The sequence below is a fragment of the Gymnogyps californianus genome, chromosome 10 (genome assembly GCF_018139145.2).
Source record: "Gymnogyps californianus isolate 813 chromosome 10, ASM1813914v2, whole genome shotgun sequence".
NCBI classification, from domain to species: Eukaryota; Metazoa; Chordata; class Aves; order Accipitriformes; family Cathartidae; genus Gymnogyps; species Gymnogyps californianus.
In genome coordinates, this window is record NC_059480.1 from 29,880,518 (window position 1) to 29,907,490 (window position 26,973).

At 40.3% G+C, this 26,973-nt stretch overlaps 1 protein-coding gene and 1 long non-coding RNA gene across 2 annotated transcripts in view; one reads left to right on the top strand and one right to left on the bottom strand.

Annotated features, from left to right (window-relative positions):
• Positions 1 to 666: 666 nt before the first annotated feature.
• LOC127019934 (uncharacterized) lies at positions 667 to 2,487 on the bottom strand. Its single transcript, XR_007767000.1, has 3 exons — positions 2,285 to 2,487; positions 1,406 to 1,562; positions 667 to 850 (listed from the first exon to the last, which is right to left on the bottom strand). It is a non-coding gene; the product is annotated as an uncharacterized LOC127019934 (long non-coding RNA).
• A 1,807-nt stretch (positions 2,488 to 4,294) lies between these two features.
• Positions 4,295 to 26,973, top strand: part of WWTR1 (WW domain containing transcription regulator 1) — a 78,885-nt gene continuing 56,206 nt past the window's right edge. The window contains exon 1 of the mRNA XM_050902540.1: positions 4,295 to 4,725. Coding sequence (XP_050758497.1) covers positions 4,334 to 4,725 — 392 coding nt within the window. The 5' untranslated portion in view covers positions 4,295 to 4,333. The remainder of the gene's footprint in view (positions 4,726 to 26,973) is intronic.

Genomic DNA, 26,973 nt, shown 5'->3' on the forward strand with positions numbered 1-26,973 from the left:
TATTCTTTGCGTGCATTCTGAGGTGCCAACCAAAGTCTAAAAGCTGTTAGGAACCTGAGAAACAAATACCTGTCAAATGCACACAGATAAAAAACAGAATCTTAAGCATTGACCCCTTTGTTAAAAAACACAATACATTTACTGAAGTATACCTTTCCAGAAGAAGTCTCTTGAAAATTAGATTAATATAGAACTATTAGCAAGAGCATAATATATATAAAAAAGTCTATCAATACCCAATTGCCACAAGTGCAAATAAAAATTACTAATTTGCGTAACAAACTATGGTTGTTAAAGTGTAAATGTGTGTGTATGATGCACATGTATACCTTTGTATAGTGAAACTTCATGTAACGTGTTTACTGTTCCATTGCATTCTTTGTTCTCCGTTATTTATTTTGGAGGAATAGAAGCTTTCTTTTTATATATGACTCTTCTTCACTGAAGTATATGAAAGCAACTAGATGTAGTTAATGACCGCCTGAAGTCTCTTGGCACAGCGCACACCCAAACAGCAGGCAGGAACTGCGCACGCTCTTCCTGGTCTGCACTGTGTAATTGTTACTCAGTTACCCAGAAAGCATGAGATTTTTCCAGGGAATCCTGAATGTTTTATTTTACAACAGACATCACACATGCATCTTCACCTATGTAGGCTTTCTCAGAAAAATTTTAATGGATGTAGGGTTTTGATACAAAGCAGTGACGGATCTAGATTAAAAATTACAACACGTGGTATTGTTTCTTTAAACCATTAGATGCTCATTATCTAAGGGTACATTTGAAAGTGCACTTACTTCCTCTGATCTGTTTGCTTGGCTTTCCACTGAAGTATAGATCGAATTTGCTGCTAGAAAATGTATAACAAATAGGGTATACTCAAAGTACTGTGCTTTTATAAATCCTTCAGTTGAACAAAAAAGGTCTGTACTATTCAAAAACATTTGAACAGCACAGGAAATTGAGATAAAATAATGTTATTGTCTTATTTTTTATAATGCACGATCTTATAATTAGAAGAAAGAAGTAATGATAAGGAAGCTTTCTATGTCACATTTGTGGTTTGGTTCCTTTATCGCTTAATCCAATCCCATTGTGATGGAAGTGTCATTGTCTTCCATGGACTTAAACATATTGAATCATTTTCTATAAAAGCTGGTGGTCATATCCTATTTTTGTATCCAAAGAAGGAAGGTACTATTTTCTAAACAAAGAATAATAACAACAATACTATGAGATTCAGATGAGTGGAGAAAGATGATTTAGCCTACACCAAGTGGTACAATAGCAGCTAATTATATTATTCAGTAAAAAGTGCAGCTGAAATGCTATCATCTTGCTGAAGACGACAGTTCTAGCTGTAATAAACACTGCTTGAGTTTAGAGCAGATGTGCATATACTTACTCATGAGATGCCACACTGTCTTATGGAAGTGGTCTAATTAATGTAGATGAGATGTCACCATGAATGAGATGATCAGAGCCTTGCCTTGAATAGGCATGTCATCTGGAAAGGAATGTAATAGGTAGACGGGTGTGTCTTTACTCAAGGGTAGAGAGGCCTGGAGGAAGCAAAAAAGCCCTTGTAAAGGCTGTCTGAAAAATCACTCATGTTCAGATCATTATCTGTACAATAACCATGTGCACGCACACACACACAATCGTCTAATATCCAAAGGTTTTAAACAAGGAAATTGCAGGAAAAAAAAAAGATCTGTAATATCTGCATAACCCTGGAGCAGGTGCTGTAATTAGCGCAGCTGTCGGAGCTAGTAAAAATGCTAGCAAGTGACCCAGTAAGGAAGCAGTAGAAGAATGGTACAAAAGATAGCATGGAAAATTCTTAGGGAAGGGAAGCATAAACAAGTCTCAGGAGTACTGGGTTTCCTGACCAGAAATATGGCAGATGTGGGGAAAAAAAAAACCCAACAAAACCCAAGGAGGAGATCTGCCTAGTCAATGGAAACATGAACAGGAAATGTAAGGAAAAATAAATGACAGGGAATTATTTGTTGAAGCAAGAAAATCAGGAAATGCACAAGCAAGATCTGTTCCATAGAGCTAGCTGATCCTAATCTGGAGTTCATCTACAGGCTTAAACTGTGAATCTCAGAATCTGCATTACCAATATTAAATGCAACACTGACCAAGGGACAAAGATTCTTCAAGAGTTAGGTCTGAGTTCTAAGCTGGAGAAGCCAAATGAAGTTCAGAATAGTTCATGCTTTTTCTTAAGAAATAAGGAAAAGTAAGAAATAAGTCAGTTCAGAAAAAAATTACTTACCTAAGACTTTTCTAATGTAGATTCTGATTACCGAGGAGGATGTATTCTGATCAATCAGCATAGCCTGGAGTCTGTCCAAAATGCAGAAATAAAATGAAGAAATGCATTACTAAAATAAAGTTGTGTGTTTGTATAGCCACTGTGTGATATCTATATGTGTGTAGTCATAAAAACACTGTACGCTTCCTATTGTAAAAACCAACATTGAAGTTGGAAAGTGAACAATATTATTCTTTATAGATACAGCTACTGAATTTAAGCAAATTCTGGTCACATCACCATTCAAAAGTTGTCCCAAGTGCACAAAAAAATGAGACAAGATTCAAAAAAATTGTACGTATTACATTTACTTTATAGAAAGCCTCAAGAATGCATTTTAATGACAGCTCTGGCTTCTAGTATAGACTAAATAGAGGACAAGTGACTGTGAACAGGCGGTCAGGACAGATCCACAAAGTATCACAGCTATCTTTGAAATACCACCTATGGATAGTGAGTTGGAAAGATTTATGGTACAACTCTGCACTGAATTCATACCTGTCAGCGAAGGGCTAACCCTTACCTAAACTACAACAAAGCAGTTGTAGTCCATGTCACTATGAATGCCTCCTTCCTTTTTTCCCCATTACCATAGCATCACTAAATCATGCTCTGAAGCTTGTACGTGAACTAATTTAAGCATCACTTTGCTTCCAGAAGTTAGTATCGCCCATGAACTTCACGAAGAACGGTTTTAAAGCAAAGCTATTCAGGCTGACAAATTCAGTTGCATCAGGAGAGAAAACGCTCTAAGTTTCCTTGCACACTAAAGCAACGCCCGTAACTCCATTGCGTGACAGGAAGGTGCAGCTGCTCGGCCTGCTGCGGGCCCCGGGGCGACGGCCGGGCCGGGCCAGCTGCTCCCGCCAAGGGCCCGCCGCGGCTCCCCGCGGGGCGCCTGGGGCCCTCGGCAGCGCGCAGGGCTCCGGGCCGGCGGCGAGCGGGGCCGCGGCCGCCGCGCTCACCGGAACGCCCCGCCCGGCGGCCATGGCGCCGCCTTCCCCCGGCCTCCGCTAACTTCGGGCGGGACGGGGGGAGCAGCGGCCCGAGCAGCGGGGCGGGAGGGGTGCGAGGGCAGACCCCGGCGGGCTCTGAGGGACACCCGAGCAGGTCCCCGGCCCCATCCCCGGCGGGCTCTGAGGGACACCCGAGCGGGCCCCGCCCCATCCCGCGGGCTCTGAGGGACACCCGAGCGGGCCCCGGCCCCATCCCCGGCGGGCTCTGAGGGACACCCGAGCGGGCCCCAGCCCCGGCGGTCTCTGAGGGACACCCGAGCGGGCCCCGGCCCCAGCCCCGGCGGGCTCTGAGGGACACCCGAGCGGGCCCCAGCCCCGATCTCAGCGGGCTCTGAGGGACACCCGAGCGGGCCCCGGCCCCATCCCCGGCGGGCTCTGAGGGACACCCGAGCGGGCCCCAGCCCCGGCGGTCTCTGAGGGACACCCGAGCGGGCCCCGGCCCCAGCCCCGGCGGGCTCTGAGGGACACCCGAGCGGGCCCCAGCCCCGATCTCAGCGGGCTCTGAGGGACACCCGAGCGGGCCCGGCCCGGCCCGCCCCAGCCCGTGGCCCCCAGGGCCCCTCCGCTGCGCGGGGAAGCCGCCCCCGTCCCACAGCGGCTCCGAGCACCCAAAGTTTCCGCGGCAGTTGCATAACGGCGGGCGGGGCGGGGGCCGGGCCCGGGCCGCCGGGGGGCGGGCGGGAGGGGCCGGCGCTGCCCTCGTCCCGCCGCTGCCCGGCGCGGCCCGGCCCGGGGGAGGGCGCCGCGCTGCCCGGGGGCTGACCCGCCCGCCCCTCCGCCGGCCGCCCGGGACACCGACAGTGCCGGCGGGGGCGCAGAGGCAGTCCCCGCGCCGCCCGCCTCGCCCGCCCGCCCGCTCCGGCAGAGCGGCGCTGATCCCGGAGCGCCGGCCGCCCGGCTCCGAAGGGCACGTCCTCGGCGGCGGCCTGCAGCGGGGCCGGCCCCGGCGACTGCCTGCCCGCCGGGCCGTCTGCGCCCGCCGTCGGGTTGGAAAATGAACCCCGCTCCCGCGCCGCCGCCGCCGGGGCAGCAGGTGATCCACGTCACGCAGGACCTGGACACGGAGCTGGAGGCGCTTTTCAACGCGGTGATGAACCCGAAGCCCAGCTCCTGGAGGAAGAAGATCCTGCCCGAGTCCTTCTTCAAGGAGCCCGACTCGGGCTCGCACTCGCGGCAGTCGAGCACGGACTCGGGCGGCCCGCCGCCGCGGCCCGCCGCCGCGCAGCACGTCCGCTCCCACTCCTCGCCCGCCTCGCTGGTGGGCTCGGGCGCGGCGCAGCAGCACGCGCACCTCCGCCAGCGCTCCTACGACGTGACGGACGAGCTGCCGCTGCCGCCCGGCTGGGAGATGGCGCTCACGCACACGGGACAGCGGTACTTCCTCAAGTGAGTGGGGCGGCGGGCGGCTGCCGGGGAGCGCGGCGGGAGCTGCCGCGCTCGGCGGTGGCTGCAGCCCCGGGGCGGGCGCGGAGTCCCGTGCCGGAGGGCTTGTTGTCCTGTGTCCCGGTCCGCACCGGGGGAGGGCTGTCGGCCGAGCTGCACGGCGGCCAGCGGGGGCTAGCGCAGAGGAGCGCGGCGGCGGGTGGGGGGGGGGTCGCCGGGCCGGCCGGACGAGAGCTGCCCCGTAAGGCGGCGGCGGCGGCGGGGGTGTCAGCGCCGTGAGGCGGCGAGGGCGCCGGGGGAGGGGGGGAGCAGCGCCGTGAGGTGAGGGCGGCGGGGGGCGCCCGGGGAGGGGGTGGCGGCGGCGGCGGAGGGCGCCCGAGGGGACCGGCGCCGTGAGGTGAGGGCGGCGGGGGGAGCGGCGCCGTGAGGTGAGGGCGGCGGGGGGAGCGGCGCCGTGGGGTGAGGGCGGCGGGGGGCGCCGAGACTTTCCAAGTCGGAGGTGGGTGCGAGGAAACTCCTTCCCGCTTCACCGGCGGGCAGGGGAAGGCGATCGAGGTGAAGCGAGCCGCCGGGCGCGGGCTGGAGGTCTGCTTCCAGAGCCGGGGGGGAAAGCCCTGCCTGTAAACTGTCGGTTCCGTACTTCTTTCCTGCTTGGCCACACGTCCGAGATTCAGAAACTAATTTTTTAAAAGTCGGTTTAGCAGCAGTTGTTCCGGGGAGTTTTCCAGAATGTGGGAAGAGGACGCTGTGTGTCTGTGAGCTGTCGGAGGTAAAATAGGCTGTGGATGGGGGAACTGCATAACGCGGGCTCCCGGGTCCCCAGTCCAGGCTTGAACTGCGGAACCGCCGTGTTCGTATCATGGGTGGCTTTTCACTAATGGAATGCACTGCTGCAGTACAAGTGGTGTGTATTATATTTATAGCACCCGTATCTTTAGGGACGCGGGAGGAGGCTTCCTTATTTTAGTGACAGATTTTGGGAAGTGTGGTAACATAACTGCCTATCCCTTCTGGCCGGTAATTTTGGCCAGAGTGTTTTATGTATGACATTTGGAATTTGATTCAAAGCAGTTTAATAGGCCTGAAAATGTGTAATAATTGTAATATGTGGTAAGGCAACAGTGCCCTGTTTTGGTAGATTCTGTTATCTCTGCTCCAGACTCATTACAGATTAAGTGGCACTGTATTAACCCAGTAAATGCGCAGTGACAAAATTTTTACTAATGAAATAAAACATTTACTGATGAAGCATCTACCTAAGGATTTTGAGGGAGTTAAACTGCCAGGGCTACAGGAGATCATTTACTCTTTTCCTACAGCTTTCTCAGTCAGAAGAGTAGTATCTTGAGTTCATATTCAACTCTGTGTGTGTGTATGCAGCCATAATAAATGGCATATAGACAATGCATGATGGGACTCGGGGGAAAGACAGAGAATGTTTACTGTTTAGAAAAATGAATAAATGCATAATTTACATGATTCTGTAATGATTTCTTTGCCTTGTGGCTTTGGAATCTCCAAAGGGTTACTCAAGAGCCCAATCTTTGAATTACTTTGCACAGAGTTTATATTTTTGCCTCTTGTAGTATTCTGAGTTACTAGCAAAGCGTGAAAATATGTTTCGTTTCTTTCTGCCATTCGGTATGGTACTGTATATGGTTTATAGTACTGGGTGGACATGTACCAGGGTCCAAATTAGTTTCTTTTTTAATCTGGTTTATCACTTGAATGAGAAGATCTTGTTGCTCTGCACTTTGGATGTATTTTTCTCAATAGAACAGGACAGAGAACAAGCAGCTGACTGATAGGAGCACTGTTACAGATCATTCATAAATAAATATTTTATATAAATTCTTGCTAGGGCTTGGCTAGCAGGTGTTTTCAGATACCTCTGGCTAAAAATTACGTAACATAATCTTTGTGTGCTGTTTGGTTTTTGACTAATATCAAAATGAGCTCATGTGGTTTCACCTTCCTGTCACACATTTCTGACACAGTTTTCCAAGCTGGTGGATTCGTGTTGCTTAGGCCAAAAATGCAAGTCCCTTATTAAAAAAAAAAAAAGCTATGGATAAAACCCCGAAGTGCCTTTCACTTTTTTGCAAATCCTGTCAACAGTAGTACTCTGATTAACAACATCCTTTTTTTTGTATAAAATAAAATTTTCATTGTGTGTGTAATTCATTACCTAGGTTAGTCTTTGTTTTGTTTCCTCGGTTTTATTTATGCAACAGAACTTTTCTCATTTCTATAAAAATTAATTGGAATAATATATTTATACCTATAATGTATTTCTTTATACCTCAATGCTTTTGGGAGTAATACTTAGCTATAAAATAATCACATATGAATTACAATACTTTGCAAGTGGTGTAATGTTTTTCAGGTGAAAATAGAATTTTCTGCAGAAATTTAAGATTGTTTGTGGAAAGCAGCATTTAAAACTATGTGCAATAATGTGTAGGGTTCAATCAGATGATGTGCTTGAAAATCCTATTTGGTCAAACCAGGCATACAAGGTTACATTTTCCTATATTCAAGGCCTGTCTGTCAAAAAAAATTTGCCATTTCTTTCCAGCTTAATGATAAAGATTTGTTTTATAGTCATTAGTGAAAGAAAATTGAGAAGGACATTAAGAGCAAATAGCCAAATTAGGTCCTGTTAAAGCTTTCATTATCTGTTGATGTTTAGAATGCAATTTGTTGTATTTAAACATATTTTCAAGAATTATTAAACAAAAGTAGTGATGGGACTTTCAGTGAACAGTGAGCTAACCTTGTTGACCGGGAACCAGCTCTAACTTGAAGCAGTCACACTCCTGCATGTCAGTTCCTGCAGAAATTTTCTGGCTGTGACTGGAAGAAACATAAGTAGCCTGGGGACCACTCCACCCTGTAATTAAATACCAAACCGCAGAAGTGGGGGATGGAAAACAGACTAATGAACACACACTTAGAGCAGTGTTATCTAAAGCATTTTTCTGTGTGTGCATGTGTGGAAAAAAATTTAAGTGTGATTTATTTCTGATAAAAAGGGTTTCTGGAAAGACAGGCAAACTGCCTTGCGTAGCTCTTGTGTTGGTAAGTGGGAATATCAGTTGCATATCGATCCACATGCTGAGCTGTGTACACATATTCTGTAAAAAGAATTTTTCAAGTATTACTTCCCACCAATTTGTTTTTAGGTGGTACAGCCTCATATTTCAAACGAACACTAAGGTTTTAATGTTTTCTCAGTGTGTCTACAGTGCTTCTTGGTCAGACTCTGATTTCATTCCAGAAGGTAAACAGAATATAGAGAATACGGCGTTTGCACTGAACAGATTTGTGAAACTGTCGCCACTGTTATCTTTATCACAGTGTGTTTTCTAAAATGTTACAGCGAACATTTGCCATACCAGGACATATTTGCCAGTAAATCCTGCTGAAGGGGAAAGAAGGCTAATTACTTTCAATATTTGATTTACTTGACATGTTCACATTTTTTCCTACTGGTTTCTGTTGGTGGAGAAGCTTGATTTAACACATGATCAGTTTTATATTACTGAGCATGTTCAGCAGGACAACAGGAGAAGAAAAGTAATGTAAATACTATAAAAATAGTATTCTTCTGAAAATGACAAAACAAGTAATATTAAGACAGTTGAAGTGCTCAAATGATTTCCAAATATAGCCTTTCCCTGAAAGCCATTTGTGTTAATTCTGTAGAGATTTTTATTATTTTATATTGATATTGTGCTTGGTGCTGTACAGTATTCCTAACAGAGGTACTTTTCCACCTCAGGAATGTAGTTACACAAGTAGAAATGGGGGAGGAGATGGTCAATGCATGAGACAGTTACTCTGTTAACTTCTGATAAAAATATGGAAAACACTAACACCTTTGTATGACACTTTTGCAGTATTGTTCCACAGTTACGACCGCAATTACTCATGGACATGATGCGTGCCCTGTAAGGTGGGGCTTACATCGATGTAGCTTTCTTTGGTCCTTGTAGAAAAATGGTGCAAAGCAAGAGGCCATGCATCCTCGCTGTTTTTGGTGTCATGCATTAGAAAGAGACATTTACAAAAGCATACGGCTTTTGGAGCATTTAATCCACACTTTAAGGGATTTGTTTTGTTCCCCGTCTCCAGTGGTTATTCATGTGGGACTTTGTGCCTGAACTCCTCCCCTTGCCAGTGTCCCTTTATTAAAAATAAGTTATAATGTGCAAGACAGTGTCAAGATGTATTACTACTAATGACTTTTATCTGGAGTGAATGCATGCATCTACTATTTTAAAGAGTTCCTAACAGACAGGAAAGCTGTGATACAATACCAAAGTTTAATCAATGGAAATTCAACTATAGCTCACCTTTGTAACTCATTTTAGAGGTGCTTCGGAAGTTCTGAGATTGGGATGTACACATCAGAACTAAATTTGCAAGCTGTGATTGACAGCATTAGAGGTCTATCTGATTGCTCCTTTGACTGGAGTCTGTAGTTCAAATGCTGTTTTAATGATGATGTTATAAATCCAGAGAACTTCCTTAACTTTTGTGGAAATGAGAATTGTTTTTTACCTTCCTGGGATCAACGTGATGTACGGAGTAATTTCGGCCTCTTGATTCTGAGATTGGGCCACATCTCATTTTGGCAAAACTTAAGTGATTGGGCTTTGTCTAAAGGACCTCTAATGTCATCACATAGGAGAGAGGATCAGCACATGAAGTCTTCAGACATATGCAGTTAGGTCATTTAGTTCCTACAAATGAAAATATGAAATACAAAAATAGGAAAACTAATTTTAGGGCTAGAAATAAATTGTTGTATTTTCTTGATTTAATGATGTCTGGTACTATGTACAAGCAAGAAAAACAGTGGAATTTCAAAGTTGTCTCCCAAAACAGGGAGTTATTTTAGTTTGCTAGTTAGTTTATTGCAAATATTAGGCCTTGATAGGATTTGTACCCAACTGAGGACAGAATAAGAATTTCAGAAATTGACCTTATACGTTGTTCAGGAATAACTGTTTTATTTCAGTGCAAAATATTGTCTGAATTTCTGGTAAGGGAGAGTTATATAGATAAATTTGAATATGCTCCCAAAATTAGGTGTGTAAATTTTAAAGTACAGTAGGAACAATAGAATCGGTAATCACAAGAGTATTTAATAAGTTTTATTAAGGAACCGTTGATATTGAAAGTTATTATTGGGACATACTAATAAAAGCCATAGACACTAGTTCATATTCTTGCTGTTACATACTTCGTAGGCTGTTCTGCTTCATTAGAATTGCATACCTATGACTCTAGTCAGAGTTTTCATTTCAGTCATCACAGCTTTAAAAGTTTCTCAATTTAATATATGTACATTTAATTTCTCAATTTAATATGTATGTACAGAATGCAACCATATTTCAGATACAACTGTATAAGCTTAATTTAATTACTGTACTTGGCAAATATATTAAATAATAAACACTGACAAACTATAACAGTAATTATTTCATAATAATTGCATACAAAGTTAAAATCTTTTTTTTTTAATATTACATGAAGGAAATGCTGTTTCCTGGTGGTTTTTAGGTACCTTTTTTATTTATAATAATGTTTTCTTATCGATATGTTCCACTAAATCATGAGTAGGTTCTCATGATTGTATTCAGCTTGATATAAACATGTAACTTGATAGGAATGTTCAGACAGAGCAAACAATGAAGTTCATGTGATCACTTGAAAGTCTACAGTGATGTTTTTGTTTTTGAAGATGTTTGTTAATTTTATATTTTAGATGGCTCTTTTACAAGTGCGTTGAAACAAAGTATATATACTGCCTAAGAAAATTCTGTATGATTAGCTCTTAAGTACATCCGTACAACAGTACCAACATGGAATTTTTTGTTATTTGTTTATTTATTTATTTTGTGGATTTGAAAGGTTTAATAGATTAATTTCCATATTCAGTGCTACATTAGTAGTGAATTGAACTAAAAACAGACCTGCAGTGGTCTCCACAGGAAAAAAAAAACGTTTGTAGTAATTTAATTTCTTTGTGCTTCTGTCAATGCAAAGGAGTATATGGAAGTAAAATACTGAGAAATAAAGGGCGATTAAAATGGTATGCGAAATGAACGGACAATAAATGTGATCAACTTGTTATGCACAAAGTGCAAGCTTGGATAGGTTTCACATCTGTGGATTACAAAGTTGATAGTGAAACAGATGTAATTGGTTCTTTCTCTTACAGTGAATTGTCTGGCTGAACTGTTTCTTGGGTTAAAATTTGCATTTTGCGTAATCTTTGAAGTTCAGTTGCTTTTGATTGAGTACACTTGCTAATATATTTTTCAGAAGTGGGGCAGAACCATTGGGTTTTTTTTTCTGGTGATCAAGCCAAAATTCACATTTGTGTATGAAAAAGGTTTTGTTTATATTCGATGTTGTGTATCTTTAACTCAGTAAGGACTTAAAATCATATCTTTTGTAAAATTTATGCAACTTCCAATATAGACTGCATCATCATTCACAGCAGAATGGAGCTTGTGAAGTGCCAAATGCTTTTAATTTTCACTGACTTTCTACTGAATTTGGTGAACTGAACTTCCTTCCATTTAACAGGAGGTTTCATCTGATTCTGTGATGAAATGTTTAATTAAAAAGCTGGTCTCAGGACATTATGTGTGCCATATGTTAGATTACCTGTTCTTTGTATTTTTCTGTAGCTTACATTTTAATAATTGTTGGACTATGATAATTATTTACCCAAATTATATTTTTTAATACAGAAGTTAAGAGTAAGTTTATGCGTTCACTTGCTGACAGTAGTTTACAAATAATATCTTCAGATTAATTTTCATAGAATCACAGAATAGTTTGGGTTGGAAGGGATCTTTAAAGACCATCTAGTCCAGCCCCCCTGCCACGGGCAGGGACATCTTTCACTAGGTCAGGTTGCTCAAAGCCCCATCCAGCCTGACCTTGAACATTTCCAGTGATGGGGCATCCACAGCTTCTCTGTGCAACCTGTGCCAGTGTTTTAAAACTTCGTGCTTTCCAACTAAATGGTGAAGCACCACGTGGCCAAGTAGTTTATGGAAACAGCTTTGTAATTTAATACACAGATTTTTAAAAATCGGAACGTCAGAAATATTTTTAATTTAATGTTATAATGGACCACATTTTGGTTCATGAGCTTAAAATTTTGGGTTTGGTTAAACACACTTTTTTTAGAGGTAACTGCATTTGTTGCCAAAGGCACATGAGTGTGTCAAGCATGCAGATTTAGTTACAACAACAATGGCCTTATAGCAGAAATCAGTGATATGTCAAAAACTATTTCTAGGGTCTTTGGATGGTCCTGTTCAGAGCTAGGTCACATCTTACTGACTGATAGTTATCTATTTTAGATCTTCACTGAAGAGAGCTGGTGAAAAGAGCAGAACACGGTGTTTTAAGTTATTGTATTGTAGGCTGACTCTACAGACCTGCTGCAGCCAGAGCGATGGATCGTGTTTATTGACACTGGTTGTAAATGGGCTATTTAACGAAGTCTGCTTTGAGTACTAACAGTAAGACCTGCCAGGCTTAAGCTTACGATTTACAGTGAAGTGAAAAAAAGTTATTCATGTGTTTATTTAACTTTGTGGAAATTAAAGTTTTCCTTCCAATTGACAATTATAAATACTTGGAATAGATAACTTCAAAATCAGATTGATTGACTGAAGGAAATTTTGACCTGGATAGACAAATAACTTCTTTTGATATAAGTGTATAAAGTATAGCTGAAAAGAAAAATTAAGCTAATTTCTATGTTGACATTGGAGTCCCTCTTAGATCCTTGGTGGTTTTTTAAGTTTTTATGAGCTACTTTTTTTCCTCTGAATTTGGTAGTAGGGACGGCTACAGAGTTTCCGATTAAAGCTTATAATGACTCATTTTCTGGTGCAAGATGATGTCTTTTCATGATCAATAGACTGTTTTCTCAGAATCTAAAATCACCTATGGTGTTTAATGAAATTTGGTGGTTAATACGGTGCTTAAAACGTGGTGCTTAATAAAATCTGAGGATGAAAGCAGGTCTGGAATAAAATTGCTTCAAGGACATGTTCGATTTACAGGATGTGATCCAGTTCCCTCTCTTGTTGGGTCTTCTGAGTTTGGATACAAGCTATATTTTTGACTTAGCTGTAAAGTGTCAGTGAAGAAAGCTTTAAGCAAGACTACGCTGACCCTAGAAGTGTTACCAAGGAGGGTTTCTTTTGAGGAACTATTTAAGACATTTATTGTAAAGGGCTGTCTAGACACAGAAGTTGCGCTAAATTTAGGTGTATGCACTTCTAAATGATTTAAGGAAATCAGTGAGAACCCTGCTATACACACTAGTGTGTTAATATAAAATTGGATATATTGGACTGATGCACACTTTTAAGCTAATAAATTAATGATGTGCATGCAGGGAATTGCATTGGTTTAATGAAATTTGTCTTAAATTAATCCTTTAGTCTTAGTGTTAAATCCAAAGTCCAGGAGTATTTGTGCATTAATGGATGACAACTTTCATGCATCCATGTCATGATATGAGCTGAAAATACAATTGCTTTATGCATTAATCATTAGAAAAGAATGTCAATTAGCATATTTTTAGAAAGGTGTGTATAGAATAGATACAGGTGTTAATTAAGAACGCTACCATGAAAACGTTTTTCTGGAGCCATCTGAAAGGGTACTGGCTTTACTAATGGTTTGGGTTGCTGAAAGAAAGAAAAATGAGCAGTAGGTGTATTTTTGTAATTTTTGTGAGCAGCTGTAGTTAACATCTAAAAGATGGTCTGCTTGACCGTCTTTACTCCATAATTGGTAAATAGATGACAGTATGCAGAGCCGTCTGCTTCTTAAGTTGATGAATGTGTCTAACTTCGAACAGGTTCGACAACGTAGAATCTGTAAAGTCTGTCCTTTCCAGCTTTTTACTGTTCACTCCTTCCAAACATGTTGGAAGAGTCGGTGGTTAGGCTTTGGCTTGTTTCCTGTTTGGATGCTTTGGATGAAGCTGAAAATTGATTTTACCCATAATTCCGTCTCTTTGATTAAGGAGGTTATTACAGGACAAGAGCTTCTTTGTAACAGCATATTTAGTGCTGTGGGGCCTAGCGTGACTAGCAGATACAAATTGTATGGAAGCAATTAAATCCAAAGGAAATGTCATGTGGGCTGAATTTCAACATACAGGCTTGTGGTATTTTCCCCCCTCATTTTAGAGAGAGAGAGAGAGGTGGGCGTGATGTGGGGTAGAGGTGTGGGGGGGGTTGGTTTGGAGATTTTTTTACATTGATTAAATCAAAGTCCAGGCCTAGCATGAATGCTAATGCCTGTGACTGTTGTATGAACTCTTCAAGAATGTAAAACTTGGGAACATTGCACTGTACTGCAGTATTCCCTACCTATGACTATTTTTAAGGCAGATGTGACTGAAGCTACAGTGAAGAGACAGATACAGGCTTGCTTAGAGATCTGAACAGAATGTATTGTGTTAAAACTGAAATAATTGCTTAGAGTGTCACCACAAATTACTACAATATAAGAGGAGGTGTGAAAGAGGAGTTAGCTATCTTGCATTTCCTCATGGCTAATAGCATGCACATAGGCAGTTACAGCGTAAGCACAGCAATAGTAGAGCTGCAAGTCCAGACACAGCTTTTCCTGCAGTAACTTGTTTGTCTGCCTGTACCCTCTGCAACATCTGCTGGCCCCTCACTATTTTCTTGGTCAGAATGCTCCTTTTTGTTCATTGGGTATTGATCTGTCCCTAATCCTTTTTGGGTTCAATATTCTGACAGTCTTTCAGGTTTGTAAATAGAAGGACAGTTCCATGGTACATTTGAGTTTTTCCCTGTACCACAAGTAATCCTTTTTTTCTACCTGTGATTAATTTTCCTAGTCTGTCTGCTGTTGGTGTTTTTATTACATGTTCTACATTCCTGTTTTTCAATGGTTGATTGGTGAGCAATGGTGTAAGCATCACAAAATGAAGTGACAGTCTTCTGTGAAGAAATTCTTAAAGTTTGTATTAAAGTGTATTGTGTTTCTGAAATCAAAAATTGTATTTGAACAGTGAGATTTCTGTTTATGTGAGATTCTTAGAGGCCACTAGCAGTCTTAAATTCTGTGGTGGTTTTTTTTTTTTAAACTCAAAACTCCTTGATTGACATGTTTTCTTAGGCTTCACCTTCACTGTGAAGCCCCTAAATACGGCAGCATCAGAGAAGAAGGAAGTACGAGTCATTGGGAAGCTGACCTAGGTTGAAGGAAACAGCAGTGCGGTTCCTGTTGTGCTGCAAAGTGTGACTCTTAGGAAATCACGTAATCTCTCTGTGCCTTCATTTGTGGTATGTAAAACTAGAAGAATATGTTTTCCCACTTTCTAGTAGCTCATGTGAAATGGCGTGTTAAAGATTGAGGCGCTAGCACGAAACTCAGAAGTATCTATAGTGTTATTGATAATGCAGGGCATATGCATTGAGAACTGATCAGCGTCTGTTCTTGTCCATGAAGAATTTTTGTGTATTGAAGCAGATAGTGTACAGGAATAAACACTAAATTTTTGCTCTGTGGAAGTTGTTTCTTTCAATGTAAGCTTACATCCTTTTGCAGTGTTACCGTTCTAAGTGGATACAAAGCCTGTGTTTCCATAGGGTGGCTCAGACTTCAACCACCAGAATGTCATAGTGCAGTCATTGGTGATTCTTGACCATTCTGCCAGCAGCAGGAGTTCCAAATCCGTGAAGAGGACTACAGATTGCTCTTTAATGTCCTTCTCCTGCGGCCTTGTTTACAAAAACTAGCTGTAGTTTGTACAAACTACAGCAACACCCCAGACACGTTTGGAGGTAGAACAGAGCTTTTCATAGGAGCAGGCTTCACAGATGTAAGAGGAAGGCACCTTGCCCAACTGGAGTTTGTTAGATTTACAGACCATATTTTCAAGGGTCTCTTTACCTGATAAATCATTTGGGGGATGTGGGTTTGGAGTCTTCTTTTTTAAAAAGGAAGAAAGAAAAAGAACAAAACCAAGCGGTTTTGTGTCAGTTGTTTGCCTAAGCAGCCTTTTGTACACATTAAGGTGGAAATGTGAATGTTGTTTTCAGAATTTTCTCAAAATATGGTATTTTCAAAAGCTTCAGGAATAAAAGTAATTACCACTTGAGAAAGGCTTTGGATTGTCTGCTTAGTTGGACAGTTTGGACAAAAATAGCTTTTCTAATCTTAACATCCATTCTGTACGATTTCTTTTAGAGCCACAGAGGAAGTTACATTGTGTAGATACACTTCTCTGCCGCCTCTTGCCAGTGCCATTATTCACCTAGGTTAGATATCTGGGAACTGAAACAAAGCAGGCCTTGCATCAGTAAATGAGTACAGCCTGCACTGTGTGGTCATCACTGTACAGCTTTGTGGGGAATGTAGTAAAAGGTCAACATTTTTGAGCTTACAAGAGCAGAATTTAGTGTGGGAGTTCTTCACAAAAGGGTTTTTTTATTTCACATTTGGTTTTGACACTACATTTTCCTAGTCATGTTTGTCATTTTACTCGTTCTACTGTATATATTTAAACAGAAATGTAAGTCCTTTTGCCTTGAGAGGTTAGGAAAAAACATTTTTTTGCAAATGTGTATGGCTTAATTGCATAGGCACACGTCAAAAATGAGGATTTGATGTGATGTGAAGTTAATGTGAAAATTGTGGACCAGATTTTAATGTTGAATAAATGTGTGTATATGCAATCTACAACTCCTCTAACTGACATGGCAGCCTTGCTAGCAGGAGTGGTATAGTGATACCAGTGATTCTTACCATCCCTTCATACTGCAGAGGATATACCTAGTATAATTTTTTGACAGCCATTCCTTTAATGAAGACTTTTCCAGTCATGGGATGATTTTTTTCACAGATGCTGCCATCACTGTCTCTCAGCCCTGACATCACCCAAATGGTAGATTATAATTTTAGACAAAACTAATTCTTATTAGAGGTGGCAGAGGGTTCTGCTGCTTTATTCATGTTTTATATTTGGCATTTTGATTTTTATCTACTACTGAAAGACTTTATAGCAGTGGAGAATCAATGAAATTATGCCACTGCAAGAGAGTGGACAATGTAAAACTGAATAACTAAAGAGATTTCTAGTGAGACTATTTACAATTTATTGAAAATGGAATATTGAGTGATTGATATTTAAGAGAAATTAAGGTTTTGCTAAAGATTCAGCACTGAGAGTAGTCAGTAAAGGTATGTCTGTTGTAAAAGATATTTTGTCAAAGCTAGGAGAGATCCTCATTTGAGATTTGTGACATTCCCAGGATTAAAAAAGCATCCTTTTTAAATTCTGCCAAACTTGAAAGCAGAAAATGTTGAATCAGTCATCATATTGAAGGAAAAAAAAAGAGGGGCACAATTCCAATTTTCCGATTTAAAAAAAAAAAAAAGACATCTATTTATGAAAATTTCTGGAGCTAGTGATTTTATATGACTTTTACTTCAATTATGTTCTATTTACATTTCCTTTATTTAATTTTTTAATATGATTTCCTCTAAGTTCCCTCCAAAAATAGATCAAGAATATAAAAAGCTCAGTTCCAAAGTTATTCTGACAGCCTTGTAAAGGCCTCTGTAGACGATTGTTGGTACAAAGATTGTAGATGTGATCAGCTGTAGTGGAGCCTCAGCTGAAGGTCACCCAGCCAAAATTCTGTACGTTTTTCCATCTTTGGGAATACTTGTTACTGTTCTTGTTGTCTTGCTTTTAATACATCTGGAAAGGGAAAACAAGATTCTCTGGGAAGTCTGAGACATTAGGTGACAGGTCATTTTTTTCAGTGTCACACTCAGCCACACATAATTGGACAAATTTTAATTTTGAATTAATAGTTCACTTCTGTGTTTGGGGCTTGTTGAGCTTGTTTTTAAATTTTTTTTTTTTTTAAAGACAATTTCAGAGGGCTTTCTTGTTTGAAAAGTGCTGTTGGACTTGTTCTTCTATGACTTTATTTTATAAGTCAGCAGAAAAAAACAAGTTGATGTAATGGAAAGGCAGAAGCTTAGCTGTTTTGATAGGTTTTAAAAGTGTCTTTATCACCTCTACATTCTAAAAAAAGTGTTGCAAACCATGTAATTAGATAATTTCCTGGTACAATGAAACATCTCTTTTGGAAAAGATGCTTTGCAAAATGAAATTGGTGATTGTTACACTGATTTTCTTTGTTGCAAATGAAAAGTTTGATCTCACAAATCCATACTTGAGATAAATAATTCCTATGCACAAGAGTGATGTACTTAAGGATTTTGAGGATGGAATCCAGAAGCAGAGGACCCAGACCTCCCTGCTTCATAAAGGTGTGAAACATAAGATTTGAAACACGTGCTCAGTTACCTGGCAGGGGTTTATCCATGACAGTGACGTGACTGGGGAAGGCTGCAGTGCAAGGCAATAGCTGGAGTTCACAACACCCGATGGCGGTCTGTTCAGCATGCAGTCCTGTTGGAGAGAGACTTCTGACTGCAGTGTAAACATTCAGCGACCTGTTTCTCTCTCTCGGGTCCCACAATGACAAAGGGCTGGTAGGTCAGGCAGCCTGACTGCCTGCATCTGGTATGCAGGGGTCCCAGAATGACAGAGGTGCCTGAGCTGCTGGTCACAGTGGGGCGTGTGTCAGGACTCTTTGGTATGTTACAGTTCATGCTTGGAGAGTAAGAGTCGGTGAGAATATGTCTTTCAATGGAAGTTCAATGGAAAGAATTCCATCTCTCATCTTCCCAAAGAGAAAAGAGAGTCCCAGAACTTTAAATTTAGAATTGATGGGTTTGGTCTTCTCTTGTGTTCTTACTCAAGAAGGACCATAGGACCCATACTTCAAACCAAGCAGGTCCTGAATAAGTATGGAGAACCCTAGTGACTCAGTTGTGGGATTTTGTTCTCAGAGTTCCCTTTTGCACTCTTAACAGAACGGTTTGCCTCTTAGTTGGTAGCCAGTGACTGTGACTGCATTTTGGTCCCCTGTCCAAGTAGAGACAAGATGACATGGAAGTCAGGAATGCCCCTAGAGAATTTGTATTCCCTATTCCATCCTGTTGGTTCCCTAACAAAAGGCTGACATGCTCTAGTATGGGACGTGCCACCCACAATGCATTTTATGCATTGCTTTATCACTGGCTTGCAGGAAGTTTGTTTTGCAATCTGTGATGTCTGCGGTCTGCGTAAATGGTTTATTGATTTTACAGATCGTGTGAAAATTTTTCTCCATTAGCTGCAGAGAATTAATAAGAGTATTTCTTATCCTTTTTTGATAGTCCAAATATTGTTTCAAGCTTTTATTTAAATTTCTTATTATCTCATATTGCCAATATTCCTCATTTATCCAAACGAGGCTCCCAAAAGCACTAGATGGTTTTCTAAGTTTAGATTGTTGTTAATGATCTGAGAGGTGTCAAACTCTCCATAACTTCTGTAGGCAACAGTTTGTTTTAAATGCTTAACACTTGCCAAGATGAGGCAAAAGTTTACTTTTCAAGGTTTTTCCCTTTGGAATTTCTATTTTTAGTACCGAAAGTAATTATTTTTTCCTGCAAACAGCTGAAGTAAGGGGATCTGTGTACTGATGTGTTCAGTAGCTGTCCCAGCGTGGAGACCTCTTAGCTAGGACTTTCACCAGATGTGCTTGGCTTTTGATGTTAATTAAAATAACCCTGTTGACATGATGAATAAGCTGATTTTGTTCACTGATGCCTCCATTTGTCTCACCCAGCCACAGCATATTGTTAGATAACTCCTTTTCAACAATGACTAGAATGTAGGGTTTTTTCCCCCTGGATTCTACCTTGTTATGAGAAAAAATAGTTCTGTTCTGCATGCTGTAATAGTTCTTGCCTCAAAATTTTACTTTTATGGGGTTTCTTATTCTTCAGGTTTCCAGTGGATTTTTTTTCAGAGATGGAACACATAAACACAACAAGGATACACAAACACAACAAGTATACAAGTAATAAATGTATAGTTTCTTCTTTGGAGTATCTCTCTCTGTGAGAACAGCATTCTTATTTTAGGATATGCAAAGTACTTCATATGATGGAACTGTTGTAATTAATGTAGTTATTTTAGGCTACTGAAAAGGGACTTTCAAAAAATGCTTGGTCATTTTCCTAAATTTATTAAATAAGTAAATAGCATGTTAAGAGGTACACCATTGGAAAACATGCTCTAATTGATTCTACCTAACAGAATTAATGATTTTGAACTTCTTATGAACGTAAGATAAAGCGTAAAGAAAGAATAAAAATAGAAGGAAAAGAAGCTAAAATATGTGTAGAAGTTTTACTTTTCAGGTTCCAGAGCAAATACCAGTCTAGTGCTGACAGAAGTAGTGTATGGAGTGTGGATCCCTGCCAGCAACATTTTAAAACAGCAGTAGAGGAATGTAGAGGGGTTTATAGCTGACCATGGGCTTGGAGCATGCGACACCTTCGGAGTGCACCTACAGGTTATGGGGCCAATCATCATGCTGCTTTTGCGTGAAGAAAACTTTAAAATTCTCAAAATATAGGCTGCTGTATTACTTGAATGAAAACTAATGAGAAGCAGAATGCTTCAGTAGCTAGTTAGTGTGAATAACTTGAATTGCTGGCACCAAGATTAATCGTCCACGTTGTGACCATGTACATGTCTTTCCCATTCAAATTCTGCAAGTGCTGTAAAATTACTGAACTGTAAGGGCTTTTTAACTGAGATTTCCCTGACTGGAAAGACAACTGCTTTTGAAACAGAAATAATGAAAATGAAAAAGGCATGTAAATATTCCATCTTTAAAATGAGCACAGTATCATCAGAAGTTATGATGTGCAGCTGCATGTTCTCCTGTTTTGGTTTTTTTGGGGAGGGGGGCATCCACCAGGCACTGAAGGCAGTGCTAGGACAAGAAGAGATTTACAGCTCAGTTTACTCTAATGAGATGGAGAGTATCATCCAACTTCAAGTGAGTATCTGGGGCCTTTGTAGCTTCCCCCCCCAAAAAAAGTTTAGACCAAAAGTTTGCAAAAATGTTGAGAGTTAAGTTTTTCTTGTAAGCAGATCACAGGAGAGTCTTGTCAACCTTGTTTGTTTGTGACAATATTAAAAAAAACCGCTCGTGTTCTTGAGAATGGGAAATCTGAGTCATTGACACTTCAACAGTTTTGCAAAAAATTTTTTGCCATGGGACTACTTAATGTGAATTTTGGTTTACAGTGACTACTTTATAGAAGCATAGGATGTAGTCGGAATCTAGTCCAGTCCCCTTCTATTAGACAACTCCTTCACATAATCCACTTTACATTTGTTAAAAACTTCTTAAGTTTTTTTGACCCTGCTCTTCCTGTTAACACAGTTGCAGAAACTTCTCTGATAGGCAGAAATCTTGTTTTAATATCCTGCCTTTTTATGGTGTGTAATGAGTGTTGTTATGTGTGTATAATGGGCATGTTACAATAGGGATATAAATTTGTAGGCTTCCGTATCCATTTGTGTACTGTAATTCAGTGTACAGTAACTTCGCAAATAACTTTGTAATTCTAGTCCATAAATTGTAAAGAGGATAGCTCTTGGTATTAGCCATGCCAATACTCACCCAAATCTAGGGAGAAACATTATTTTAAGCAGTCGTCTGCAGTGACTGAATGATTCACATTATTATGTTTATTTTCTTTCCATGGTAGACTTGCTCTGAGGATAGAGGGATGGTCTAACTTCGATTCCTTAAATTCTGTTTAATTATATCAACAGCTAGATCTACCATCTCTTGTGAATTATTTGACAGAACAGACTTGCCATGATGTTCCATTGCCAAACATTTGGATGAAGTTTCATGCTGCTGTGGCAGGTCACCGTTTGTGTTGCAGCATGAAATGTATAACAGTCTGTGGCACCAGAAGTGGTTTCAGGTGCTATACGTTCCAGAAAGCAACTCTTGCATGATCTGGGGTTGTGCTAGATAAAAGGAGTAATCCTATTCATGTCTGATGGTCTGCTTTTTAAAAAACGCCTCAGATTTAAGAGACCCCTTAGATTATCATATGGAGACTCTTGTGTTGATTTTCTTGTCAAATAATTGCCAAAACTTAGGCATTGTAATTTATTCCAATATTTGGTGCAGTATATTTATAGTGAAATACTTCTCAAAACATCCATTAAATTTTAAGGTTTTGACATGCTGTTTTTTAGCAATTATCACAGATCTTTCTTGTAACAGAGTAATACATTAAAAGGTGAAAGAGAAGCATAAGCTTGCATATAAAACAAATAGGGATGCAATTAAGACACAGGAGCACTGTCAGTTTCCATTTTGTGCTACTTTTCCTGTAGATACAGACATATGTTTACATTTATTTGAGTAGTTTTGGGGTACTGTCTGGTTTGCTTTACTAAAAGCATGCCTTTTGCTGAGGATATTGTCTCATGAACATTTCCTTTTTCTGTCAGGATGGCCTCTACTAGAACAATATTTTCAGTAGTCTTTTTTTATCTTGGAGAAACAAATGTCTGGTGCATTTTTCTAGAAAAAAACAGGAAGCTGTAAAGAAGACAGACTGAAAAAGAAATGCATACTATTACTTACAATTTAATTTATAAAGGTATAAAGCAAACTGGAAGTAACTCTTCGTTAGATACTGAGGGGATATTACAGTTTTACTGTTTTCCTCATATTATCTGAACCTCATGTGAAGAACAATTTAAGAGGAGCTTGTTAAAAAACAAAACCAAAAAACCAGCTACACGTATGAAAACCTCAAATTAAAGCAGCTTCAGCACAGCAGCATGTATTTTGAAAACATCAGTCTGTGCACCTTTGTAAGCTATGTTATCTGTCACAATGCTCAGTATTACTGCTGCACTATGGCTGGTACAGATTCTGACTATAACTAAGTGCTTTTCAAAGCAAAAGAAAACACCAAATGGGGAAATTTGAGTTGAAGGTTCTTCCTAGCCTGCATGAGTTTGAGATTTTTTTGAAATGGAATTACATGATTAATGGATAAAATGTTCCAATTAATTTTAGTAGACTGAGAAACCCCTGCATATTAGTAATCACGTTACTAAGCATGGCTCTTTTTGCTATAGAAATGATTAATCCTGAAGGCAAATTCTTCTCAGATTTGCATGCAGATCTGTTATTCTGGCCTTCCTCTACGCTGGAAATGCCCACAGACATTTTGCACCTTTAAAAAGCAGAATGACTGCCTGCTGAAAGGCAAGTGGAGTATTAAAAATTACGTACCACAGTAACCACTGCAGTAGGATGACGGTTCTAAGTGTATGCAATCCCAAGCAATAACTAAGTGATGAGGTGTTGATACTTCGGAGTGTCGCCGTACTGGTCTTGTACTTACCTTGCTGTACATAACCTGGTCCTCCACTCCAGTACCTTTGTTGCTATTCTTTTTCCCTGGGGGCAGTAGTCTTTATTGTTGCAGTGTATGTTGGTGAAAAATTATTCCTGTAACACAAGCATTGTTAAAACTTAAAAGATTAGGCCTTCATGTTTTATTACCCGTGACACTGGAAAGAAGCTTAGAAATTTAACAGGAATGCATCCTAAGAAAAAGAAAAGTCAAGTTAAAAAACTTCTGTTATTCTCATGCTTTCGCCCTCTGATGGATACGAGATGAACTCCCTAAAAACTGTAAAGAAAAAGCTGTATTGAAAATATGTGAAGTTCAGTTTTCACTTCTGCAGATAAATAAAACACACTGTGAAAAGATTATCTTGACTGTATTTAAAGAGCGCTTGCAGAGTGCAAAGTGCAGAACCATCAGAAATTGATCTGACTCTGTGTAGCTGAAGTCTCTGCCTTTGAGGTGGTGCTGGGAGAAACTGTAGATTTATGTCCAAATGAGGAGCGGTGCCACTTGGTTCACAGCCTTCGCAGATTCATTGAACAAAACAATTCAATTATATTTGATGGTTTGTAACTGCCAACAACCTGCTTGACCGGTACCAGCTCAACTCTGTCAGGCATCTTCACCCCAAGCTCCAAAGTTGCTTTTAGGCTTTTGATTGCAGAACACAAATTTTCTCATAATAAATAAATTTGGCTATTTTGAAGTGGTATTTTTTTCTTGATGACTGTACTAGGAACAGCAGTGAAGAAAGAAAGTCTTAACTGGAATTCGTCTTGGTGCCGTACACAAAGAGCATATCACTGCAAAAATTCCACCTGATACAGACATGACATTTGTCCTGACTTTGTTGTGCATGTCAGTGTTGCAGCTTGCCTTTTTAGATAGCGTTTTAGATATTGGCAGAAGGGAAATGTTTTCTAGTCAGTCAGTGTCCAGCCTTTTTACGAAAAAGCAAAGTTGCAAAGGCTGCTTTTGGTGTTTTACCTTAGGGTCTTTGAGACAAAGCTATGCCAATCTTTAAAATTTTAATCGATACATGATATCTTACATAAACCACAGCTTAAAAAAAAAAAAGTTAACTGCTGAGAGATTGCAGTTTACAAATGACTCATTCCTTTGAGTCATTTGAATGAGTATTCCTTTGATAGTGTAATTCCAGATGGGATATGCAAGAGTCTTGACCTGCCAGATCATCTCTGCTAGACCTAAGTAAATCCTGCAAACTCCTCCGTTATACTGAATTTGCATTTTTAAAAACATTTATTTTATTTCAACTTAAAATCCTGGTGAGATCACCTCAGTGTAAAGCATTTAAATACAGGTATTTCAAAATAAAGATAAAAAGCTTACCAATTTGGTTTCATTCTGAGACAATTTGGATTTTACAGGGCAAAGTTCTGCTTTCATGAATATTGAAGAAGAAATACACAGTGCAGACCATATGTGGTGAGTTGCTTTAAAAGGAAGATCATACACGTGAGTTTTATTCCAAAAGAGGGCTTTTATGAAAAAAGTGCCTGTGTGTTTTAATGCAATCTGCATGCACAAAATAGGCAATAGAAGTACCATTTTTCACTATTTGATATAAAGAGTTTTGTCTTCAATTCATGTGTTTGGAATTTAAAAAAAAAAAGTTGTAATGAGGATTAATAGCAAACATTTTAAATAAGCATAAGAAGTTGATGACAAGACTGTCTTTTAATATATTTTGTAATGGATTGTTAGTCCAATGTGAAAAATTTTCTAATATATTTTAGCCTATTGCTTTCCAGCAGTTGAAACAGGACTGAGAGCTAGCTGATCAGTGTTCCATTCCAGTCCATCACTGCAGGATGATTGAATACAACATTTGGTGTCTATTTCCATACTTTTTTTGTTCTTGGTAAGCCAGGAAATTTTAATACTAACTGGGATCTGGAGCTGGTTGAATGTGGCTGAGTCCCAGAGGTATTTAATTGGAAAGTGCTAGGTGAGTGGAATATTATTTATCATTGTAACAGACTTACAGGATCTTTATAGAACTGTCACTGAAATTGGTGGATATGATACATTATTCTTCCTTTGTAATTTTGAGAGTCACCTTTAACAGATCCGTTTCTTTGTATCACGTCGTCTTGGTGAGATCAAAATAGCTTTTTTTTGTTGACGTAACATTTGTAATTGGTGTAATGACTAGACAGTGTTTTAGTCCTTAATCTGGTAGCATTATTAAGCTAATTCTACTTTCACTTAATGCTTATCTGCTTAAAATAATCTAAAGCAAGATGATCATCACTTTAAACGTAAGCGAGGCATACATACGTGTTGTTCAGTTCACGCAGCTGGTTTGGCCTTTCTTTTCTGTTTGAGGTCAAACCTCAGATATCGGGGCTAATTATGCCATAAAAAGGACTACAAATTTAAATCCAGAGTTGATAAATGACATACCTTCTGACATGTTCATGTGCATGTGGAGCCCAGGTTCTTTTTGCTGTTGAATAACACCATTGTTACTAAAGATCTTCAGAATATTTTTCTTGGGGTTAGTAAAAAATGCAACTGCTAGGATACAAATATTTTCTTTTTCTATGTCAGTGGGAAGGATTTATCCATCAATCTGATGGATATCCACATTTTTGTTTGGTTGCTGATGAATGCAGTATTTAATTGTTAAACTTTTTGTTTAACTTATTTGTTGATCTTATTGTTAGCAGTCACATTACTGTTAACTGGTAGCTTTTCTTTAGTGAAAGAACTGTTACTGAAGACTTAGGAAATCTCTCTTTCATTGAAAGTTGATAAATAACAGCCATTCTTTTAAGACTGTGTAATTCAGCAGTGCACTCTCAGTGTTCCTTTAGCTATTGAGAATTGCAGCGCATCTAAGAGCTGCAGCTCCAAGTGCCCTGTTGCTTGAGAAGGTACAAGCATTACTCCTCCAGAAGAAGAAAGTACCATCTTGGATATGCTCTGCTTTATCTTGCTGCAGATGACCACTTCTTACTTGCCCTGAAGTCAGTAGATGTTTTGTCATTCACTTCAGTAGAAATAAGACAAGGGAGTTGAGTAGAATAGCCATGTCTAGTAAAAATACTAAGCAGTTGTTTAATGGGTTAATAAGAGTTGGTGGTTTTGGCTCTCACTAAGCAAAATATTGACTGAAATCAGTTGGAGTGTTGGATTAAAGTCCACAATATTTGGCACCTGAGAGAAAACAGCTGATCCCTATCTGGACGGATTTTTGCTTTGTAGAAAGATGAAAGAGAAGTGTAAGTATTCGTCAGAAATTGTTCATATAGCTGCTCGCAGGCAGACAAAAGTAAGCCAGTGCTACATAATATAGGGGATAATTAATTGATTTCCATAACTGCTGGAGAATACTCTCCAGCTCTTGCCGTGGGGAAAGTTTTTTGTTGCAGGAGTTTGGCCCAGCTCCTCTCCTCCTCCCCCTGTTCCTTTCTGCTGATGCCAGGTGGGACTGTGGAAGTGGGTTTAGTTTTGACGAATTGAACAGGCATATTAGTATGTATGATACAGAGTCTTGTTTTTAGGTACATCACAGTTGCCAAAAAGAAAGGGACCTCTATCGTACAAGATACAGAGAGAACATCATGTGTTATAACAACTATGTCCTTTAGGAACATCACTTTCCTTTAGGAAAATCACTTGTTCTGGGAATAACCACCATTTTTTCTCTGACCACAGAGTTGTAACTGCATGGTTGAGCTGAAATTCAAAGTGTATTTCTTTCTGCCAAAGACACCATTCTCTTGCTGGTGTTTTGTAGTTGGATGCCTCTTCCAGAATTAGTCCTTGAAGCTGATGCACCTCAGCGAGGCATATGGAAACTCCAATCTGCTTAGG